At 42.3% G+C, this 23,814-nt stretch overlaps 3 protein-coding genes across 3 annotated transcripts in view; 1 reads left to right on the forward strand and 2 right to left on the reverse strand.

Annotated features, from left to right (window-relative positions):
* Nucleotides 1-375: 375 nt before the first annotated feature.
* On the reverse strand, nt 376-12,523 carry antxr2b (ANTXR cell adhesion molecule 2b). Its single transcript, XM_076284511.1, has 17 exons — nt 12,136-12,523; nt 11,496-11,567; nt 10,647-10,718; nt 10,301-10,382; nt 9,951-10,055; nt 9,203-9,271; nt 8,568-8,648; nt 8,279-8,339; nt 8,070-8,165; nt 7,609-7,678; nt 6,844-6,922; nt 6,415-6,510; nt 6,091-6,141; nt 5,762-5,857; nt 4,978-5,157; nt 4,329-4,409; nt 376-929 (listed from the first exon to the last, which is right to left on the reverse strand). Exons 1-17 carry the CDS (start codon nt 12,273-12,275, stop codon nt 891-893), a joined length of 1,470 nt encoding a protein of 489 aa, XP_076140626.1. The 5' UTR covers nt 12,276-12,523; the 3' UTR covers nt 376-890.
* Nucleotides 12,524-13,795: 1,272 nt separating this feature from the next.
* prdm8a (PR/SET domain 8a) lies at nt 13,796-15,814 on the forward strand. The gene is made up of 3 exons (XM_076283406.1): nt 13,796-14,005; nt 14,309-14,522; nt 14,742-15,814. Exons 1-3 carry the CDS (start codon nt 13,796-13,798, stop codon nt 15,812-15,814), a joined length of 1,497 nt encoding a protein of 498 aa, XP_076139521.1.
* Nucleotides 15,815-16,403: 589 nt separating this feature from the next.
* Nucleotides 16,404-23,814, reverse strand: part of rasgef1bb (RasGEF domain family, member 1Bb) — a 7,721-nt gene continuing 310 nt past the window's right edge. The window contains exons 1-14 of the mRNA XM_076284512.1: nt 23,798-23,814; nt 22,564-22,755; nt 22,313-22,435; nt 21,835-21,972; nt 21,115-21,330; nt 19,981-20,055; nt 19,606-19,698; nt 19,381-19,483; nt 19,128-19,207; nt 18,929-19,024; nt 18,546-18,641; nt 18,245-18,368; nt 17,439-17,511; nt 16,404-17,260 (exon numbers count right to left, since the gene is read on the reverse strand). The exon at nt 23,798-23,814 is cut by the window's right edge and continues 310 nt beyond it. Of these exons, the coding sequence (XP_076140627.1) occupies nt 17,239-17,260; nt 17,439-17,511; nt 18,245-18,368; nt 18,546-18,641; nt 18,929-19,024; nt 19,128-19,207; nt 19,381-19,483; nt 19,606-19,698; nt 19,981-20,055; nt 21,115-21,330; nt 21,835-21,972; nt 22,313-22,435; nt 22,564-22,746 (1,422 nt within the window). The 5' untranslated portion in view covers nt 22,747-22,755; nt 23,798-23,814 and the 3' untranslated portion in view covers nt 16,404-17,238. The remainder of the gene's footprint in view (nt 17,261-17,438; nt 17,512-18,244; nt 18,369-18,545; nt 18,642-18,928; nt 19,025-19,127; nt 19,208-19,380; nt 19,484-19,605; nt 19,699-19,980; nt 20,056-21,114; nt 21,331-21,834; nt 21,973-22,312; nt 22,436-22,563; nt 22,756-23,797) is intronic.

The following is a 23,814-nucleotide window of genomic DNA, read 5'->3' on the forward strand; positions in this document are numbered from 1 at the left end:
TAGTAAAGCAGCCTGTCTAGGCTACTATGCAATAGCCTATCTTCTGACCTATGAATATTCTCATTAAAACATGCGCCAGTAAAGAAAGCAATGTTTAAGTATAGGCTCTAGCTTACACGGTTGTACTGAAACACCATAAAATGTATGGCATAAATGATAAGCCTGTCCCAGATAGGCTTCGCCAGGCAAATTCAGTGTATGCCAGTTTGAATAATTTTTGAAGAAGATAATATGACTGAAAGTGATTGGTTACCTTTCCAGCATAAAGTTTTATAAAGAAAATTAAAACCAAAAAACATGTCTTAATGAAATAGATTAGGTCTAGGTGATGACATACACTGTGCACAATTAAGGAGACGAATAGGCCTATACTTTAATGACTAATTTATTGACAAATAAAAGTCAGAAAACATACAGTTAAAACTTCATTGGGATGCTCTGGTGGTAATTTCACTATAAATTGGCCATTTTTTATCTCCACATTCAGCTTCAAATGTTGTTAAGGCAAGAGTGATCCATATTATTGGCTAGTGTGCAGTATAGTTTTTAAGGACTGTGGTTCTTTCTTTTCAAAGACCACTGTACGCTTGCAGTTAAAATCATATTTACAACCATTGTCATTACTCTCCTATTTCAGTATTACAATAAAAAATAATATACAAAAGGGACCAACAACCTTAATTTAAGTACATTAAGGTCTGTGAGACTTGGAATTCATGTCTTTATGCAGCCTATTTAACTATGCAAAAAATATCAACATTTATTTTTATAAAACCTATTGCAACAATGACTTGACAGATATGGCAGTAATTATAAGAATGATACATTTTTGTAGGCACAATTTCATTTTCCTCCTCTTCAGGACCCGGTATGTTCAGAAGACCTTTGGTTCACTGGCTCTGAACTCGAGTGAATTTCATACAGCGTCCCTGAAACAGAGAGACAAAAGATAATAACATTAGGCCACTCCAGTTGAAAGAAAATAAATAATCAACATTAACCTTCATTTAATTTAGGCTATCTCGTTAAATTAAATAAATGAGACATATGACATGGATGATTCTTTTGTGTCTCCTTAAATAGAATATAGCTGCTGTCAACTGGTCTTTGCAGTAATGAACACTCCTGACAGACCTGCTGTGTCCTAAATTTAATGCTGGTAACTACCAAAGCCACAGCATGCACATCACATAGCAGTATATCTCAGTCTAATTTGTAACTGATGTTGCTACTTCATCCAACAGGAGTGTGTGTCATTTGCATGCTATATCACTGGACACTGTTTTGACATTCTGACATTAACGATAATATAGAGTAATTGAATCCATTTGAGAGAACTTTGACTTTAATAGGCAATGAGGAAGGAGTCTTAGAAATTAGGCTAATCATGCGGTACAAAACAAATGGCTTGGCAGTCATTCTGGACCAATCAGTGAGCGCTACACGATGACCAAGCTATAGAGCAGGTACCAGTCTGGGACAAACAGTTTGCTACTTAAGAGCTGATGGTAATTTTGATACCACAGATATATGAAGACCCAGTCAGACCAATGGTAGGAAAAATAATCAGGAACAGAGTTTTATTTACAGTGATGCGCATAAAAAGAAGAGACAGCGTGACTTAACCTAAAGATCCACCAGCTGCTCTATTAAGGAAATAGTAAGGGTTTAAGAATCCTTCCACATTGGTGGGATTGCGTTGGTCACCTCATTTTACGTGGACCACACTGACTCAGACTCTGATTAGTGCCAACCTGGAAATCCGGAGCAGATAGCTACTGACGCAGCCATGCAGAACAGTGAAACACTCCAAAACCATAATATTCCCTCTTATCTCTAAACACATAATCACACACAGATATAGGCAGGGATAGTACAGGAATGGAATTAAATAGCCATGGGCAAATATACACAGATATTGTGAATGGTGTAGCCTACTCATATTGTTATAGGAAATTGTTCTAATGCTATTACTTCCAGAATCTACTATTATATACTGAAAATACCTACTATATTCATTCCACTATCTATCCACTATCCACTTCCAATATATATTCAATATATCCTCATATACCCTCAGCACAAAATGTGAAATAGGCCAAAGAATTTTCTGACAGAGCCTTCAGATACTGATGCCAACACTGCAACATCAATCCTAATAGGCCTATATGAACCCTAGGTTCTGTGCTTCATTGACCCGTTCATTCCTCCATGACAACCACTTACTGTCACTTTCGAAAGAAATGCTAGAAAAACATACATTCCTTACTAGCTACCAGTGAGAAACCACCACAAATACAGATTGACAGTCAGCAAGGCCAGGGTCAAGATGTCAGCCCTTCCGAGGGACCACGGACCATGTCCCCTTTCCCTACCGCCCCGATCATTACCGCCCCGTGCCTCCCTCGTTAGTGCCTTCAAGTGCCCTGACAGTGCGGGGCACATCTCCGAGTGTAATGACACTAATGGCTGGAAAACCAAAAGGGGAGACCCGCACGGGGTCATGTGGCCCACTTAACGACCAGCCCACGCGACCAGCCGCGGCTCCTCTTGGGTCGGCACGTGGCGCGGGGAGGTGCATGCTGGGTAGAGGGCAGCGGAAGGTGCGTGTGCTTGAGGTGGGGGTGGGGGTGGGGGAGCTTGGTGGCCAGGCCAGAGGGCAGCTTGGGAGCTGTCTCCTTCCTCTCATGCCACGGCAGGGCCTGTCAGTATAGCCCACTCAGGACTCATCATGGTGGAGGAGCTCAAGTGCTGAAGACAACACTAGAGAGGTACACGTGATGGGGGATGGTGAGGGGGGGGGGGGGGGTTACAGTAAGCACAGTAACCTCCTTCTCACTGGAGACTGGACCACATCAGAGATGGGACACGGTCCAGTGAAGGCAATTATCTCACAAAGTGCCTGACACTATCAACAACGGACACGCTCTATTTGTTATACATGGTTAGATGAGTACAGCTGAATACTACACTGTAAAGCAGAGTGATGAGATTGATGCCATTTGGGTCCACTTGAGAAAAATCAAACTGCAGCTCAATTAGATATTGATGAACTTAGAAGAGGAAATATATCTTATATGGATGGTATTAACAGATGCAGTGGTAAATCCTAGTTAAGGTCTCCTCCACACTGTAGCTTAAATGTTTAATGTTTATGTAGCTCTGTAGCTTAAATGTTATTCTATTGCTTAAGTCCCTTTAGATAAAAGCATCTGCCAAATGAATAAATGTAAATGTAGCAACTGTGTCACAGTATGGTAAGGCAACTGCTCTGCCTCTGACCAGAAAGCACTGCAGAGGGCGGTGAAAACTGCCCAGCGCCTCACCGGTTCCTCACTCCCCTCCATCGAGGCCATCCAGGGCAAGCAATGCTTGCGTAAGGTGCACAGCATCATCAAAGACTGATATCACCCCACTCCCATCCGGGAAGGCATTACAGGTCTCTCTGCACCCGGACCAGCAGGTTCAGAGGAAGCTTTTTCCCTGCAGCTGTCCCCCTACTGAACACTAACTCTGCACCTTGGTGACCACCCCCTCTTACCTTTTAACACCCCCATTAACTCCTTGCCTGTTGAGCTGACCACAGCCATGGGACCGCTTGACAGGGACAACAAGGAGGTGGCACCTCCCCATCCCACCCATAGGATTCTATTTATATACAAAATTGTAACTACACTTATACATACCATATTCTACTACTACTCAATCTTTTACTACTAGTATAATGCTACTGTTAATACACTTCACATACTTGTATATACTGTACTTATCTGTCTATATTGTTCATACAGCATATCCATATTTACTCTGCTTTTATAATGTTATTGTTAATACACTGCACATATCCTTACTGTAAACCATGCCTCTTTCTTAACTGTATAATGTCAACACTGACTACACTATGTCATATATTGGTTACACTGCACCATCTGTCTCTACTGTTCACAATTGTAACCCCCTCTGGTAGGCGTTATAGGTCTATACAACCCAGCACCACCAGATTTAAAAATAGCTTCTACCCAAATGCAATAGTTTCCCTAAACAACCCCTGTCACCTCCTGCACTTCAATACTCGCACTTATCTGATCGCTGCTCTTTTACTGTTTTTATTCTGTTTTTATATGTCCTGTAATGATTATTTATTGTATTTATTGTATGCACCCAGTGGAGAAGCGCTCCTAATTTCGTTGTATTATAAAGTACAATTCAATTCAATTCAACATTGCACTTTTCTGCTTTTTTGCACTTCTGGTTAGACGCTAACTACATTTCATTGTCTCTGTACTTGTACTCTGCACAATAAAATTGAATCTAATCTAATGTTTCACCTGGTCCTCCGCTGTTGGTCTCATCACAGCAACCCGATGGTACTGCTGTCGTATTAGTGCAACCATAGCATCAAAGCGTCCCTGCAGAGGATTTAGAAAGCACATACAGCATAGTCTAATCACTTTGTGTTGTATGCATTTAGTTTAGGGTGATGACGGAGAGACAAGAAGAAAAAATGGTGTGTAGTTCTTAGGTGTGTAGTCTGTGCTGCTTTGTCCTGTTTGTAGAATGTCTACACAAGAATGCAAACATTTAGGCAAGAACCCTCTTAAGCTGCCTGAAACATTCAACACTTCAGTTAAGAGAGCTTAAGAGCTCCAGCCTTACACTGCTACACTACAAAAACAGTTCAAACATTAAAAATATACAAGGGCATTCACAGCAATAAAAAAGGGGGGTTCCAACTGAGAATATATCAGTAGACTAAATTCAAGACATTATGAAATATTGAAGACAGATGTAGGCCTAGTGAAAAAAGCAGGCTAATTTATTCAGAGACCCACAAAGGCCTAAGTGCACACGACACCCTGCTGCTCAGGACTACACATCCAAAAAATTTTTGTGTAGTCCTTCACTGCTCTGACCTAAGAGGTACATTTTTGGGTATGGTGAAAACAGCAACTTTTGTCTTTGCAGGTGTAGTCTCACCTTTATAGGAGTGTACCATTTGGATTGTTGAGGGGTGTGGTGTTGATATGTAGGTGGAGGCCTGCTGGGAGGCTTCCTGATAATGGGCTCTTCCACTTCCTCGGGCATGGTGACTACAGCATTTTTGGCTTTCTCCAGTCTCGCTCCCTCCTCTGTGGACCCTTTATCTCCCCAGCGGACCTGAATGATACGGTCATAGGTGTAATAATCAAAACTGGCCATTGCAAACCCTCAATAATAATCATCATGAAACTGTTATAGAGCATGATTAAGAGGGGGGCTCAGCACCCCTAAAGTTCTACTCAAAGTTTCACCCCTGGATACACTGTACAATTTTTAAAATAGCAATTCACATCAAGTGAAAACTTGATCACAACTGATCCAAAGTAATAACTGAAGGTAAGACAGTTAAAAAAAGTTGGGGCAGCCCTGGCCTATACTGGTTAGCGCTTCGGACTTGTAACTGGAGGGTTGCCGGTTCGAAACCCGACCAGTAGGAACGGTTGAAGTGCCCTTGAGCAAGGCACCTAACCCCTTACTGCTCCCTGAACGCCGCTGTAGCAGGTAGCTCACTACGTCGGGATTAGTGTGTGCTTCACCTCACTGTGTGAATTCACGGATTGGGATAAATGCAGAGACCAAATTTCCCTAACGGGATCAAATGAGTATACTTATATACTTAAAACATTTGTCAGACCTTCTCAAACACCTTGTCGTTTTGGGATTGAACCCATTGAACTTCTGCACTATGCACACACCAAGTGACCTTTCAGATGAATCTCACCTCCATACGTTTGATTCCTCCTGCCCCTCTACCCCCATAGTATGATGCGTCCACCATGGGCCACTTCTTCTTCGGCTCAGGCTCTTCCTCAGGCTCCTGAGGGAAAATCAGATTAATTAGGTGCCAGAGCAAGGTCATGGATGGACCTTATCATTCAACAGCTCACCACCACATCTGTGTTGAATAACAGTGTGGTGATTCATTTTTGCTATAGAGCCAGCGGTGATTGACTGGATCACACCCACATAAACTTTCATAATAACACATTTAAATCACTACATGTGAGTAATTTGTCATTATTGCGCTGTTAGGCGTCTTTGCTCACTTACAGCCACAGGGATGGGAGGGGGGTGAACAGGAGGTGGAGGGTCCTTGATGACCTGGAACGAACAGATTTTCTTCTCAAGAGACCAGAGCTTGACAGCTTGACAGGATTACAATGTTGTGCTTGGAACATTTTATAACATTAATAACTGCTAGAGGTCTGCCCTTGTCTCTCAATAATCAAAAGTCTTATGATATTACTCAGGCCTGCATCACAAGCTGATCTCCCTTGAAACAACAAGTCTCAAGAGTTTTTGTTCTAATCAAATTGAGGAGAAAATTGGATGTGCATCAGCAAAGCACTGACGAAACTGAAAATATCAACTCACGATAGTGCAGCACAGAGGCCAGAACCACCAGAGAAGAGCCAGGCCCAGCAGCAGGAGCAGAACCAAGACCAGCAGCAACACCACCAGCCCACTGGACTGTCACAAGAGATCAGGAAATGTGCAACCTTAGTGCATGTCATGCCCCATTCATTCATTTAGTTACGTCATTATTATTGTATCATTAGGAATATAAAAATTTAAATTAACGTTAAACTTAAAAAATGAAAATAGTTTCAACCAATAGTTTCAATACCATTTCAGAATTGAATATAATTTCTTGTATTGAATGTACAGTATGGTTTTGTACTCCATCTATGTAGTATTAGCACTTATACTTCATGACCATAACACCTTGGTTCTGATGTTAAAAGGACTGCACATAATATCATAATTTGATATAGATTATCAGGGCTTGTGGAAAAGACTCACACAAGTAGTTGCATATATCGTCACTGGACTTGAGATAAAAGACTGTCCTTTGTTGAAGCTGATCAAAACCTCTATGGATCTACAAACACAAATCAACATTTACATTACAACAATAAAATATGTAGGTGTTTTAGTTGCATGTCAACATGTTATTGTTCCTGGCATGCATAGCATTCCATGTTTGACTATAACTGATGATGTAACTTGTAAAAAAGCCAGTTGTCGTCTCATGGGAAACGTCTCAGTTTCTGCAGAGCTGAACTACTGACAGTAGTTTATATTAACTGTTAACCTCATGGAGCATGGGAGGGAGGGTGTGTGTGTGTGTGTGTATCTGTGTGTCTGTGTATGACAGTGTGTGAGAATGTGTGTGAGAGAGGGAAAATGTGGGTCAATTTTCAAAGTTCAGAGTTGTCTCACTGGCAAAGGTATTGCACGCCAGAATATCGCTGCCAAGGCAAACAGAAATACAGCAGTTGGTTAAACATTCACCACACACACACACACACACACACACACACACACACACACACACACACACACACACACACACACACACACACACACACACACACACACACACACCATCTACCACAACAACATCTACACGTTTAACTTTGGTGATAATCCTGGGAGACATTTTTGGCAAGCCAACTAATGGAATACTTAACACTGACATCCCATTCTATTTATGGTGGCATATCAACAGCTGGTGTAGCTGAACAGCCTATTGTACCATCCAAGCACTAAGTAAGTGATACTCACTCTCCGACCTCCTGCAACACTGGAGCTGGACACAGGATGTAATTGTCCTGCACTATAGTTGGTCTCTCATCTGGGAGGAAAGGAAGAGAACTGCATGATCTCGCTGCCCAGAGTCAAACACTGAGACATCATTGTGTGTTTTCCATGCCACTCGAGTCCTCGTGAGCCCCAACGGCTACAAGCTACAGTACATAATACCAAGGCTGTTGACACACTAGCGACTTAACCAGATTGCCAGATGAACAAGGGTGGCCGGAGGCTTGTGTTTTTCTCTCTAACTGTTAGCTAATGATGGCTATGCCATAAGTATTTCCTTAATGTGGTGGGTTGGGTTCACCTCCCAAGGCTATATGCTGCACTCTTAATAGCCTTGATTTACAGCCATCACATTCCCGTACTCATGCGTTATTGTCAGGGGACAGTGCTGCGGAATGACAGAGGAATGCGTTTGTTGCACTCACTGTAAGTCTGGTGATTGACAGTGAGGGTGCAGACCACTCCCTCTGGGGTCCTCCCCCGGGCGAAACCGTCTCCTCGGAGGACAATGTTGAACGACTCTGCAAGCACAACATCCATTTTTGTTCAGTGTTGTTAAGAGTAAGCTTGGAGATATTGTTGTTATTGTTACAGACCAGTTCAGTCTGTACTGGTTCGGCCTGATGCCTCTTACCATTCACACAAACACTGGAAGGCTCTATTGTGTAAGGTTCTGCACAAGATTTCTTTAGAATCTATAAAGACAACAAAATAATTACATATTACATTGCTGTTATATGATTGTCATATGTGATTATAATATCCATATACATGGTAAGTTAAATTTAAAAGTCACATCAAGTAAAATATATTAAATAGTACTCTGAAGGTAGAGTCTCTGTTAAAAACCCTAAATATAATTTAGGGCTTCCACAAACAAACCCATGCAATATTGGCTTTGTGGTTTATCACGGCCCCCTTACCGAATTAACAATGCTTTTAAGGGCTTGGAATCCCTCCAGCACGGGAAACACCTGATCTCGACTATCAGCGATGTCGACAAGCTGTGGGAAGGAAAGCAGAGAGTCGTTTGCAAGCAAGTCGTGACAGTTCACTTCATACACTGACTTATGCATACTGTACAAACAAACACAGTGTCAGTCCCTCTTGCAGCAGGCCAGATTATGCTTTCCTGCTGTGGGCATCCAAGACTGCTTCAAAGAGCCCAGAAACACAGACAGGATGTTATGCGGGTAAAATTCAATTAGATGGTAATGTCTAAGTTCCTGCGCAGTCAGTGGGAGTAGGAAAAGCCTGCTACCATCAGGCAGTGAGGAAATATCCTGCTGTATCATTCATATCTACCAATAGTATACAAATCAGGTATTCATTTTTTTTTTAATAGGGTTCAATCAACTGCCTTAAAATGCAGACCACAATATTTCAAAAGTGTCAGCGTAGACGACATTACTGGTATTTTACATTTTCTGGTTGAATGAGCTGATTTTAGTATCTTGCAGGACAACAGGTGAAGTTTCTAGCAGTATCATAGAGTTACATGTATGCCATATCTGGTGAGCCATATCAGATACATACATTACTGATGGAAAATACAGACCTGATTTGCATCAAAGTCTTTCACACCAACACAGTAGACCCTGGCACCAAATGCTCTGGCTTTATTTGCCTGTATGAGAATAAAAAATATTAATATGTAATGCAAAGACCTAAAATGAAAACATGATATTTTTTCAAACCACTATTTTTGTGCCATATTCACTACGGTCTACAATCACCACTAACAGAGTTGAAAGAGTTCCACTATAGGGTTAAATGGTTTCTAGCCAAGTCATGTCGTATTATTAGGCAGGTGCAAACTTATCAGTATGGTTGAATAGTGTTGAACTGTGCTGGCAATGGCTATGAAATGAAGCTTGCCAAATCACAAAGATAAGATTGAGATATGAGATATGATTGATTGAGGTTGCCAACAATATTCTGTGTATGTAGTTAATCTGCAGCCATCACCGTTTGAAGTTGTCTGTGTTTCTAGGACTGGGCAAAGAAGCTGACAATGTCCACTAATACAGGAAGTAAGACTCTGGATGAGACAACCAACCGGCCAATGAACACATCATTGTACCCATTCCACCCAAACAGTTCTGCTACACTGAGCAAAGTCATGTAACTGGGACGATGGGAACGCGCAAGGCATGATTTGTCATTCTTACGTTTGAGATGGTGTCAGTGTTGAAATGCCCGTGAACCAGTTATCAGCTCCTATCAGAACTATGAAGTCCTGACGTGGAAAGACAACTAGAGATGATGAAAAGAGGCTTTCTAGCACAGAGCCAAGTCAACTCTACCTGCTCCACTGTGAGCTCATAAGGATAGACATCCAGCTTTCCATCTGTTAAGGCAATAATGATGCTGGATCCCTTGGTGGTTTGGGCTTTCATCTGCTCCAAAGCCTAAAAAGAGATATCAAGTCATGATAAGACTGACTTGGAATATATATTGATTACAACACTAAAAACTTGCTGATAAAATCATTGGCATATTTGTTACATTTAAGGACTGAACAGTGGAAAGACTAAAAATATAGAGAGAGATGATGCTCCATTCCATTTCATTATATCTTCCTTGGATAGAGGTTACCTTAAAACTACAAACTTTCGGGCATTTTTGTTTGTCCTGATGAGCTTGTCCATTTTACCTTCTTCATCCCCTCGTGCATGTAGGTGTCTCCGGCTGGTTTGACGGCACTCAGCTCACCCAGGCCTTGATCTATCTGAGCTCTGCAAAGTTATAAAATGAGGTTCTCTCAGGGCAGGAGTAATGGACGGATTGGAGGAGTTCATGTTACCATGTGTAAAGTGATTTGCAGTGATTGTGTATGGTACACAGGGGACATTTGAAAAGGTTTCAAAAGGCTTTCTGGCAGTCTAGTGAGTGTGAAGAGATGAGAAAAAAAGAGAGAGAGAGAGAGACAGAGTGTGTGTGTGTGTGTGTGTGTGTGTGTGTGTGTGTGTGTGTGTGTGTGTGTGTGTGTCAGACCGTACCTATCTCCTGTTAGAGGTAGTATAACTTCAGCGCTGGAGGAGAACACTATATAAGACACCCTCATTCTGGGGCTGAAACAAACACAAAGACATTTACAGTACAGTACCGTCCTGGGAAAAAGCTAAATTCATATCATTGTATCATTTTTGTGTCACAGTGAGTTATGGAGGCCAAGTTGATATGTTAAATTGGTAGCTATTATTACTATAAGTATACATCTCAAACACTGTGGCTTCAACAGCATCCACAAACCTACAGTTATTCCCTAAAGAAAACATCCTGGAACCATATTTGAACCATATGTGAATTGTTGCACCGGCAGCATGCCCTGGTCCCTAGCCACTACCGCTGCCATTACAGCAGCCTTTACTAGGTCAAGCCACCAACGTTTGTGTGCTGGGCAGATGCAGACATGAGGTAGTGCCCTGCTTGTGAAGTTAAAATAAGTAATGCACAATTATGTTCAAAATAGGCCCTCGAATGTGCTACCCACAGGCCGTCACACAGAGCTCCCTGCTGTGGAGCACTGTGGTGGGGTGTCCAAGGCAGAGAGGCTTTGTCATTAGATAACACACACGGAAGCAGGCTACACCACTTCAATGAATGTTTAACCAAGCCTCAATCAATGAAACTATTAGCACAGCCACCACACAGCCATACTCTTGCAGGTGAAACATTTTTATAACGATAAGCTCATTGTAAGTACTTTTGTTCATGTTGAAATTGACATTATGGGATGTCGTTTAGTATTATCCGTCATTGGATCATACAGAGAAACATTCACTCTGGCTTAAGCCTTCCTCCATCTCTGTCAACCGAGACAACCTTGAACCTGGGGGTTTGTTTACCTTACGAAGCGGTTGGTCAGCTGTTCAACAAATCCATAGATCTCAGCCCAGTTACCGGCTACACTCCCAGACCTGCAGCAGAATGGAGTCAGAGAGTGCTTTCAGAGACTAAACAGGTCTATATAAGGATTCTGGTGGTAGTGGGGTCTTCAAAGGGTCCGTTAAACAACTAAAAATACCATCTGTAATCACATAGAGTGTGACGTTCCACCCAAGCCGGCCAAACATTCAAAAGTGATAAACACACACACCACTTTTGAATTTCTAGGGCACAGCAGTGTAAGCAGAGTATGAGTATGAATATATGTCATGTGAGGGAACTTAGCAAAGCAATAATACCGGCATAACACTGAACTGTGCTGGAGAGAGTAGATGTGTATGTCCTTGTTGTGTGTGTGTGTGTGTGTGTGTGTGTTTGTGTGTTTGTGTGTCCCTGAGTCACTGATACTCAAACACACACACACACACACACACACACACACACACACACACACACACACACAGAGAGAGAGAGAGAGAGCTCTTAAAAATAAATGATCTTGTATTCCAACATAAATACTGCAGATAACAAATGATAGGGTCAATCTTGTTTGTGTATGAAAAGCAGTAGGCTAAATTCAAGATTATTAGACACACTTACCTATCCAGCACAAAGTAGAGATCAAACGCTCCTTTACAGGAGGCATCTTCGCCTTTACAGAAACTGTTCAAGAGAACTGCGCACAACTGCAACAGCGCGATATGTGACCAAACTCCACTATATAGCTTGTCTGTTCTCATACTAGTCTGTAAACCACAAAATTCTCACGTTTCTTAAAAAACAAATCTATTTAGCTAGACCAGACGCACGATTAGAGAATGCCCTTAGTCACCTGCACAAACAAATGCGCAAAAATACAATACTTGGTCATATTCGCGCCTAAATCTAATAAATCAGGTATAGAACATCATAACGCATGATTAGTTCAGTGGTAACCTATTACACTCCAAAACATTCTTCAAGACGAATACAGCCAAGAACATTTCCCTATGACAGCTGCTGAGCATTCAAGCAATGAGCATGCGCAGAATAACGAGCGTTGCTTTTATTTCATTATGGGGCAGGACAACAGTAAAATTATGGGGTTGGAAAGTTTAATGAATCCGCCATTAAAGTGTACTAAAACAAACATTTTGTCTCTAATGCCTTGATGTATTGGCCAGTAGACTAATAATTGATAATTTAATTTGAGAGTTTTTGAGTCTGCTTCAAAGTAGTCCAGTCAGCGAATAAAACAATGCGCTGTCGACCTGTTACACGATAATATGGATATAAACTGGTGTACTCCGCCTGTGCAACGGCTCGAAAAATGGATAACGCGGGTAGTGGACAACGTGCCCGGGACAGTCGAAGTCAGAATCGTGCATCTATGAGGGTGTGGCCTCCGTAGCCCGAGGGATAAGATTCCGGACTGAATGCGTGATAGCGCTGCGCTTTCGCCGCAAGCACAACGCTGACCTCTCATCGTTAACGCACCACCGCCCATCGACGTTGGAATGACTTATTTGACAGTAATGAGAAAGCCTCGTATTGAATCCAGCCAATCTTCACAATGTTTTATCGGGCAAATGAACATCCCACTAGAACTTCACCAGTGCATCACTGACAGCTATGAGCAACTGACAGCATCCATGGGCTAATGATTATGACACACCAAATAGCATAGTCTGGATCTGAAATGAGACCCTTTCAGTTGGTTATGGTGGTTGCCATACATGTGATAAAACACATTTACTTATGACTATAATATTTTATTGCCTAATTATGTAAACAACCCAGACCCCTGATACCTGGTCATGTTATGTTTTCTTTTATCTCAGTATGCAGGACAACTGATGTCAGTTGACAGGTTCACTTTAGATGTGGGAGGCGGAGTCGTGTCATATCTCATTAACCAGATTAGGGGCTGAGATTATATTCTGGGTCTCCCTGCACCATCACAGGCCATTTGAAGGAGCGTATCTGTCAGACCCGAATTGTGGAACCTTTCGCTCACACATTCACTTCTTCTTCAGACCCGTGGCTCCTGATAACATTTTGGCAAACTATCTGTTGTCATGGTAAGACTATAGGTCTACATATTTGAATTTACATTTGACTTTTTGTGTTTGTCATAGTTCATGATGACAACATTGTAATAGCCTTGTAGTTTGGGAAGAAAGGGTTTAGATTTATTGTTTTCAGATCAACCTTTACTGGTGTTCCAAACGGACTTCACTGAATTTGCTGATGTTAATACATGGCTGTGTTATAGCAGAAGATGGATGGAACCAAACTGATGAGAAAAGCAGACTCCTATGCGGCGGATCGATGGATCACGGATATGTTAACGTCTGTCTTTACCAAAACGGACATCCCAGTAAACACGGTTTTTGGGCCTTGTGATTTGAATCACTCATCGCTGTATGACAGCATTGCATTCATTGCTCTGAAATGTTCGGACAGAAGGACCACACCTTACATGTTGAAGGTATGTAGGCTAATTGTTTTAGTTTATTTGATAATTGACATGTAGGCTAATGGTCTTGTACAGGAAGTATTTTTTATTCACGTGAGACAAATAATTGTGTTGCCTGAGGACCAGAGCCTACATGACAAATGAAATACTATTTGCAAACACCAACCACTACAATTAACTCTGTAGATGCAGCTTCTACTAAAGTAGAATCATATAATACATTAGTACCATGGCAAATTTATGAAATGTTCTTCTCTAGCAAACACCATACTTGCAGTCAATTCAGAGGTTGACGTGGTTATTTTCTGTGGGCAGGTGGACATGTCCAGTGCTTCTTCAGAGAGTCCCTACTGGCTGCAGCTGGTTCAGTCTGCCAGAGATGCTGAAGAGCAGAACCTGGAGGCATATGTGAAGGATGGACAGCTGTTCTTTAGGGCTCTTAGGACAATCAAGCGTGATTCTGAACTTTTGGCATGGTACAAGAAGGACCTATCCCAACTACTGAGTCTCATCTCAACTGAGTCTAAAGGTGAGATTGGGTAGAGAAGTAGAGGTATTGTAGACACTCCAAGGATGTGTTTGAAAATTAAATGTTTGAAATAAATAATAATTACAATAGAATTACAATAATATATCAATACATTTTTCATTTAATCAGACAGTGTGCAATAGCACCATATCTAATGTATAAATTCAAATTGCATTTATCTTTTTTCTCACCAAATTCTCTTGTTTTTGTCATTCTTAGGAGTTCCACCCTACATGTGCCCTTTCTGCAAACAGGGTTTTCAGTTTGAGTTTCCACTCCTGGCGCACCAAAGATTTCTTTGTAAGGAGAGGTTTTTAAGTCTCACCTCCGACAGAGTTTCAAAAGAGAGCCTGCACTCTAAAGGAGACAAACCTGCAACAGACTTCCACAACCTAGCACGAGACCTGGAGAATGGCAGAGCTCCCTCAAACAAGATGGAAAAAGGAGGACACACCAAGAGAAAGCACTCAGAGATGAAGGGAGAAGGCAGGGATGAGCATTTGTCGTCTTCTCCATTGCAGAGAGACCAGTCAGTGAAGAGAGCGTGCATTCAGAGAACTACCGCTCAGCTGCGCATTCCAGTACCACATCGCCAGACTATCTTAGGCAACACCAGCACCGTCAGGAGTGCCTTTGAATCCCAGCCAAGCTCAAAGGAAAGTGCTCATGGAAAAAATGTCATGGGCTCTGAGAGTCTCACCCAGTTGAACTGCAAACCTAAGAAGGAGCTGATAGAAGCATCTACACCCTCATCTCACAGTGATACCAGCTCCACAAACGGCTCCATCCGCTCTGGAGAGGAGGAGAGGAAGAGTGCCTTTGTCCAGCCACCCAGGTCCTTCCCCCAGACCCACCCTATGGTGATGCCTCTTCCAGTGGGTCTCCCCCAGCTCCCCATCTCTGCGTCGAAGCTCCAGAGCACCGTGTTGCTCCAGGCCTCAATGCACAGGCAAGGGTCTCTCCTCCTCAATGCCAGCAGGGCCTGGCCCAAGCCCCTGGCCCCGACCCCAGTTCTCCGAAAGTCCGCCGGCACGCCTCACTCGCTCCTCTCCTACCCACTGTCTCCGCTCTCCCCTCTTGGCCTCCCGGCGCAGAACTGGTGTGCCAAGTGCAGCATCTCCTTTCACATGACCTCCGACCTGGTGCACCACATGCGGTCTCACCACAAGAGGGCGCCCTTCGAGGAGCAGGGGGCCAGGCAGAAGCGGGAGGACAGACTCAGGTGTCACATCTGCCAGGAGTCTTTCAGAGAACGCCACCACCTCTCCCGTCACATGACCTCTCACACATAAATAAACCTGTTTCCAGGGAAATGAGCCTCTCACACATAAACCTGTCTCCATGGAAATGAGCCTTTTGCTAAGGATCTTCAGCCCATGCATGACGCCATGTTGCCCAGTCACAGTAGCATGTTTAGGTACTGAGGGTAAAGAATTTCTCTGTCAATTTGCTTGCTTTGCAATAGATACAATGGACTTGCAATATTCATTAATGCATGGATGGACTTTGTATTTATTTTTGAAAATATTTTACTTCTTCATTAAGTGAATTCTTAGGCAGATATTGTTTATAATTTGTGATTTGGATTTGTATGATTCAATGACACGAGTGGACATGGAGTAACACTCAATGGGCAAGTCTCTGACCATCTTAACCACTAGATGGTAGTAGAGTACTATGAATGATCACAATTGATGCACATTGACAAACAGCTTTTTTGAGGCCCTTTGTACTGCCACAGGGAGATATATATATTTTCATATTCTTATGTATTATCAAATGTCATTGTATCACCAAGGCACTACAAGCAATGTCAAAGTGTTTTTATGCTTATCTTTTATGTTGTGCATTACTGTGATAAAGAAGTCTTGGATTTTATACAACACACTCAGGCTTCTGTTTTTAGTCTGTTTATTACAAAAATATGAACTGATGAGACAATTAATAAAGCAACTTCTTTGAGTACCCTAATATAAAGTCTCATAATCTAAAATAATGTCATGATGAAAAAACAAACACATGATACAAAACTTAAGAAAAGACAATATCAGTGCAGACATGATAAAGCCAGAAGAACAAAGCTTATCAAAGTGTAAGTAACGTTTTCTATAGACCCCACCGAGAGGGAAGATGAGACACTTACTATTTACCGTGCAACTATTTGGTTACACTCTTAGTCAAACAGTTGGATCAAATCTTCGCTCCAGCACTCACATATACTTTATCAAATACTTATTTCACAAGGTAGTGTTATAGCTGTAACAGGACTGTAAATACTCAGGTTAACATTCAATAATTGGCACTGTAGGAAATATTTCACACGTCAGCATGATGAGATTCATCAAGTCCATGTTATCACCACACAGTAACACACTGAAAATGACATGACAAAATAGGCATATTTGACTTCATCAGTGTAGAGCATGCCTACCAGCAACATGCTCTTTATCACAACAAGTAGAGTTATGTTTGTACAAATGACTTGACTCACCAAGTCAGGTCAAAATTAGCTTAATGGAGTGAATACATTCTTTTATGACACCTTCTCAAGGTAATGTTGAGAAACCAGTCTCAAAGTCTTCATTGTTTAGTAGGGAAACATATGTGTCCATATTGGAGGAGTGTTTGTGGACAAAGGTAGAGTCCTTGGTCCTAGTTGATGCTTGTCACTGAATCCAGAGTATGAGACAGCTGTTCAACATTGTCTGATCACTCTTTAGGCCCTGTATAGTGATGACCTGTATTAAAAAAAAAAAGCATAATACATCATTAAATATAGTGGTAATATTATTCACCAGTATGATTATTAGCAATGTGTGGGTAAATTATTTATTATTAAGTGGTTAATAAAGTGCTTAATAAGCAAATGGAAATCATATGAAGATCCTCTCTGATGGACATTAGCACAGTACGTACCTCAGGGACCTGCGAGTGTCTCTCTCCATATTGTTTTCTGGTCCCTCGCTTTCATAGGAGGCCAACTGGAGCTCTAGGATAGATATGCAGCCATAAGTGACGACAGTCAACGACCTAATTCCCCCCCATTTGCATTGCTTTTAAGTAAGGGGTCATAAAATAAGACCCATAAATCTATGCACTTTTGGGACTGGTCCATATGCGATTCTTGTCAACAACAGTCATAAATTTAACAGCCACATGCAGAGAGAGTTCAAAAATAGTAATTTGGTGATATGGAGTTTTCTTAAAAACTGTATAAAAATGATATAAAGTAATTAGAAGGTATGTACTTTTTGTTGGGTCTAAATTCTAAAACCTCTTCAGCCTTCAGAAAATACTATGAATTCAATGTAACTGGGCTGTACAGCACTGTATTTTTGGTAATTTGTATGAGTCTTCATCAATTCTGCATGAATTAAAAAAAGCAAGATATTCTGTAAGAAAACTATTTGGATTAGAATCGGACATAACTCTGCTTATATGCATTTTGGATCAGCGAACGACAAGTTCAATGTGAACAGCGCAAATATGAGTAAACGTGAGATATTGATGTCCATGCACCAGTGGACTGCAGGGAACCCTAGGGGGCAGCATTTCCCTTCATATGCAGCACACCAGTCTTCACATTCGTGTTTACAGTTCCCATTCCATCATCTTACAATATAAAAGATAACTAAATCAAAACTTGCTCTTTACATTTACTCTAGGCAACTTCATACAGCCAGATAGGTCTCTGAACTTTGAAACAGTCCGTGGAAGCTCACCTTCGTCGCTGAAGACGGGTGTATTGAAGAGGTACTGCAGGGTCTTCCTGTCTCTCTCAAACGGACATGCGGCCAACCGCCATGACAGGAACTCGCTCACTTGCTTTGCCAGCTCCCAGAATTTCTGTGAAAAAATCCAAATGGATTCAGAAATGACATAACTACTTGCAACATTTATATTTTTTGGACATGGACGATGAAAGTGTGCTACTCCACAAATGTAAAAGCAATAATGTAGGCCTACAATGTTAAATGCTGGCAACAAATCAATTAATTTTCTATGTCATAAAATCTTACTAACCTCAAAATTAATGTGACCATTGGGTAGCCTGCTGGCACATCCCTCATTGAGGAAATAGATGTCCTTGATAAACAGGCTGAAGAATGGAATAACAATCTGAAAAGGACAACAGGATACCACTCTGATTAGAGACACTGCTAGCATTAAACATGTGGACATACACATTGATTAGATCAGCAACATCGCAACCACGCAATGAAGTTAATCATTTCAAAGGTTCAAGAAGTCAACAAAACACACAAGTCCCAATGTTCTAAAGAGATAATATGAAACAATGGGCTATATGAATTTAATGAAATTGAATTAAAATTGAATACAAGAATCGAGTCTTGAGTCTGTACTTGTGCTTTGGGTGCTGTTGAGCATGTTTGCCTCTCACTTGCCTTTTCTCTGCTGGTCTGAGCGGAGAGGCACCTCTGGGTGGCCCCGCGGAGCGCTGTGCGGTAGTTGTAGAAGTTACTGGAGGGGTCCATCTGATGCTGCCAACACAACAGAAATGTCAGACCTTTAATAAAAAATGGCCGCAGGAAGCTTTATATCAGAACACCATGGACCGACTCAATCTCTCTTGAAGCGTCTTACCTCCAGGATGTCAAATTTAGCTGTATTGACTTTACTCCAAGTCTTCTTCAGTCGGGACACTGGGCTCATGTTCATCCCAGCTGTGGAGAGAAGACAAATGTCAGCAACGATCCAACCAACTGAACAGAGACCAAAAGAAACCAGGAGTATCACCACAAGGGGGTGGTATGCACACTATTACTAACTATCAATGTTAATGCATGGTGAAACTGAGGACATGCATAAGGCTGTTCAGACATGATCAAACGCTTACTGATAATGGCCATGAGGGAGTTGAAGTTGCCAATGTTGAAACATTCTCGAGCCACGTCTATGAAGAACTCCAGTATGCGCGCTCTCTGCTTCTTTTTCACAGGCTATAAAAAAAACACAAGGTTAGATATCTGGGATAAAGCAAACAGGCCAAAAAAAAATCAAGAGAAGAAAAAAAAAATCAGTCTATGGTTGTCAAATAGAGCAGAAATAAAAGAGTACTCACAGTGCAGATTTCCGTAGCCACTAGGTAGCTGAGTCTGTTGAACCACTCGATGTACGCCTCCAGGTTACTTGCACGGCGCTTGTTGAGGTAACTCTGCAATATACATAAAAAAAGGCCCATTCGGACTCAGTGTGCTTGCCAAATGTGGTCTTAATTGAGAGGGATGGAAGTGACATAGATATTCATCTCTCATCCACTCTCCCCACAGACATTTCTCTTCGTCTGAAAGCACTTGCTTGTTCCCAGTCCCTGGCCAAATAGGCTGATGCAATTTAAGGAAGAGATCGCATTCTGGCTTTCTCAACCAGATCACTCAAAACCCATTTAGAGTCTCTTGCATAACCAACAAGTAGTAAATTTGTGGAGGACACGAACCTTATGGTTGTCCTTAGGGCCTTTCAGGGCAAACGCGTAGACAAATTCTTCAGGGCCAATATAGCTCAGTCTCTCCTGTAAAGACAGAATCATTTTTTTTTGTTAAGCACACAACAAAAATTCAGGTCAGAAAGTTCTGCACAAAGTTTTCCCCCCCTCAACAACTCTGCGTTGTAACTAAATGTGCATGTTATTCCAACATGCGATCCATGTGGTTATTTCGGCTCATGTTTCTCCCAGCTTTTTTTATGCAACCACTGTGAGAAAGTAGGACAGTGTGTTTCCACAAAATGTCCTTTATAATTCCGTGGTCAGCCCCCCCAAAAAAAGTCTGTGGTCAGAGTCTGAGATTTCAACCCAAGGAAAGAACATTATTTTGTTTTGGTGCCTCACTCAGATCAACAACAACTATCGAATGATATCTCACAAAGCACATCCATGGAGCCGACTGAATTAACCAAAAATGGAAGGACTGATCCAGCCTTGTTGTTGTTGCAGACATGCAAATAAACAAAGCAGGAGACATTTCAACGGTTCAACAGATGTTAGTTATTTCAGAGCCGGAATAATATTTGAGAGTATCTACTGTCTGATATTGGCCTCAGACCCAGAGCTCAATGGTTTTTATGAACTTTTGAGCAAATTCCTAATTCAGTGGAGAAAAAACCCTCACCCTGCCATAGAACACTAAGGTGGATAATTTCAATAAACTTAAGCTTTCCCTTGAGGTGCTGGCAGTCAAAAGACAAAGGCAAAATACTTTTCTGGGGGAAAGATATCTGCACAGCACGGATGTGGGTCGTATGACAGAACGTTTGGCAGTAATTGTGAGGAGCTGAGGATCTGCAGATGTCTCTTCTTTTTACTTTAATAATGAAACTAAAAACATACTTCTGAATGCTTTCTATAAAAACAGTTTCTCTTCCTCCTTCAACCACCAATCTCACTTAAAGATATGTTCTGTCATTCTGACAAAAAGCCATCACACTAATGATCTGTGACTGTGAAAGGAATCCACGCACAATAAGAGGAATGGAAACGGCACGGTGCTTTCCAATTGGACATGCAGTTTCATGAGCTGAATTCCAGGTAGGTATTGACATTGAAAAGGGACAGTCCCTTAGTCCTGCTCACCATCTCAATATGTGTGAGCTGCTGGGCCAATATGAAGGGGTCACTGCACACGGTCAGCACGTCCTCCCTGCGTGCCGCCTGTTGCTTGGCCTTCTGGGCAGTCAGCTTTTCCGTTGCTGGGGCGCTGGTGGTAACCAAGGACTCTTCGTACTGGCCCAGGGTGGTGAGCTTGCGCAGCAGTCGCTGAGTCATCCTCTGCATGGCTCTGCGTGAAAGCTGCCCACACACACAAAACAAAGAGCACTTCAGCACCAGCCAATAAGGGACTTACATAAGCATGATGAGATCAGCTCCAGCCATTTCCATCAATATAGAAATGATTCCATAGCCCAACTCCTGTACTTGACCAGAGATGAGATCACCTACTTCAGTAAAAGAAGAAATCAAGCAAGATTTTTCACATAGTGCTACACTCTGGGGGCATGAACATAGCTCCGTAGCTGCCTGAAACCTCTAACTGTTGGCTGCAGCAAGTCGAGGTAAACTCTAGGTATAACCAATTGTTTTCGGGGGTACTCGGTGACCTCGAGAAATGGAGATCTATGTGAAAAATCGCCGGAAAATTTCTCCTTTAACCAAATGAAACAGGATGGTGCCATCTACTCCAACTAAATTTTCTCTGTGATGGAACTGACATCATCCCCTCCACCATCTGTCAATCACAGAGTAAAAGGCAAGGTGAGGTCACTCCACCCGAGTAGTGATGGTACAGGCACTCACCTCATCTCCCAGGGCCAGCCGGTGAGTGAGATCCTTGATACTGCGCATCATTCGCTCATCCCGGAAGTCGTAGGGGAACGTCTCCGTCCACTCTGTGAGGAGCTGAACGATCTTGGGCGCAATCTCCCTGATTCTCCTCTAAAGTTAGGAAGGCCAAAGGAGAACAGTTGTAAGATGGTGAGATGGCAGGTATATATAATATAGACATTCAGGTTCTTGTACAGCCATTTATTTCTACACTCTGACTGCACAGATACCCATGTTCTACCTAGGTAGCCATTGTGCCTTCACTTAAATGTCATTCTTTCTGTCTGTTTGTATGTCCATCACATCTTTGTGTGAGTATCTATCTGTCTGTCTGTCTGTGTGTGTGTGTGTGTGTGTGTGTGTGTGTGTTTGTGTGTCCATCACACACTTGTGTGAGTATCTGTGTGTGTGTGTGTGTGTGTGTGTGTGTGTGTGTGTGTGTTTTCAATACCCTGTCAATCTGTGGGTCAGTCGTCCTGTGCTGCTCCAGGCACATGTAGCACACTCTGGACATGACCTCATAGGGGTGGAGGAAGAGCCGTGAGCTGAGCAGAAACGTAAAGATGTAGGACCTCTGATGAAAGGAAAACAGAACAACAGCAGCAGAAAGACGTCAGATGACGGGTCAAACAGGTTGAGATGGACTATTAATAGAATAGTCCGCAAACAGGGAAACCGAATGGGCAGTCTCCGCACACTCACATCGGGGAAGTAGTCCACTGTTGGTACGAGATGCTGGATCAAAGCCTCAAGTGACCCCGACACAAGGCTGTTGTCATGGTAACACAAGCCTCCGTAGACGGTCTCTACAGGAGTGTAATGAGTGCTGGTGTTGCTGTAAGGGTTGGGGCTGAACTTGCCAGCGTATGGGGTAGTCTGGGGCATGGTGTCCTCCTAGAAAGAAAACATGACGTTACACCTGTGACTGCGAGCCCAGTTCTGAAATTCCCCAACTTCCTTCTAATTGCAACTGTAAATTCCCCCTACTTGTCACATTATCAATTCAGTCTCAATGCAGGTTCTCCAAGATTCATTTGCAGATGTTTTTAACCAGAAAGGGTTGCTTGTGAGGTACAGGACAGGGCTCATTAACTCTTTAAAGGGGGATTAGGAAAGTCCCTGGATCTAAGGATTTATAGGAGATCTATCTTCAAGACAACACTGAATAAAAACAAGTTTCCCATACCTGCTTATGGCATAAATGGACATAATATCTTGTACTACTAGATGAGTGAAGCAGCGAGGTAAACAGCCATACCTAGGTGATAAGTGGTAGGACTTTTATTTCCTCTAAAAAGCCACAATGCCCAGCAATAACACAGTCTTCCCAGTGTGATAACTAGATTAAAAGGATCTTATTATTGTAGCTGAGCAAGCCTATGGCCCAAGTGTTGCACGCCAGCATGAATCACTCTAACCAGATGATCTAATGTAAAATTTGACAGTTCAATAACAACGCACTCCGCATTCCTCATTTGCCTCGCCTGGGCTAAACAAAACAGGTGGATAAACGCAATACCAACGCACGACGGTGGTATGGAAAGTCACTGGCATCAATTAACCTATGGTCGAGTTATGTCCGTTTAACAACTTCCAGGAAACAGATAAGAAAAACAGACCTTTCGCATTTCCTAAGGCCGTTCCACACGCATGGCGTCAAAGCAGCAGTGGAAACGCGCTTTCATAACACTATCAAAACATTAATCCAAAACGCTCCAACACTCCACCAACAACCATCGCCTCAAATAGGCTACGTCAAAACGGCAAAAAGGTATGTAGTAGACACTACTGGCCGAGCTAATATTTTCCTGAAATACCTCTACTTGATCCTAACAGGTAGGCTAGGTCCGGGACCAAAGAGCATTAAACCAACTGTGGTGCATTGATTTTCGAGTTCTTCAGCACGTAACCTATCAAAGACGTAAATGGGACTCACCAATAAAAAGAAATATC

The sequence above is a fragment of the Alosa pseudoharengus genome, unplaced genomic scaffold (genome assembly GCF_046254945.1).
Source record: "Alosa pseudoharengus isolate Yale_2024_CS ecotype anadromous, Long Island Sound unplaced genomic scaffold, YU_APseudo_1.1 YU_APseudo_1.1_scf_14, whole genome shotgun sequence".
NCBI lineage: Eukaryota > Metazoa > Chordata > Actinopteri > Clupeiformes > Clupeidae > Alosa > Alosa pseudoharengus.

What these genes read in the sequence shown, in the direction of transcription:
- antxr2b (XM_076284511.1), bottom strand. Translation starts at nt 12,275, where the DNA reads ATGAGAACAGACAAGCTATATAGTGGAGTTTGGTCACATATCGCGCTG. An exon ending in TGTCAATCACCAGACTTACA is followed by an intron (nt 7,679 to 8,069) that starts GTGAGTGCAACA and finishes CTTTCCTCCCAG; the next exon opens with ATGAGAGACCAACTATAGTG. An exon ending in GACCAACAGCGGAGGACCAG is followed by an intron (nt 930 to 4,328) that starts GTGAAACATTAG and finishes TCTCTGTTTCAG; the next exon opens with GGACGCTGTATGAAATTCAC.
- prdm8a (XM_076283406.1), top strand. Translation starts at nt 13,796, where the DNA reads ATGGATGGAACCAAACTGATGAGAAAAGCAGACTCCTATGCGGCGGAT. An exon ending in CCACACCTTACATGTTGAAG is followed by an intron (nt 14,006 to 14,308) that starts GTATGTAGGCTA and finishes TTCTGTGGGCAG; the next exon opens with GTGGACATGTCCAGTGCTTC. An exon ending in CATCTCAACTGAGTCTAAAG is followed by an intron (nt 14,523 to 14,741) that starts GTGAGATTGGGT and finishes TGTCATTCTTAG; the next exon opens with GAGTTCCACCCTACATGTGC.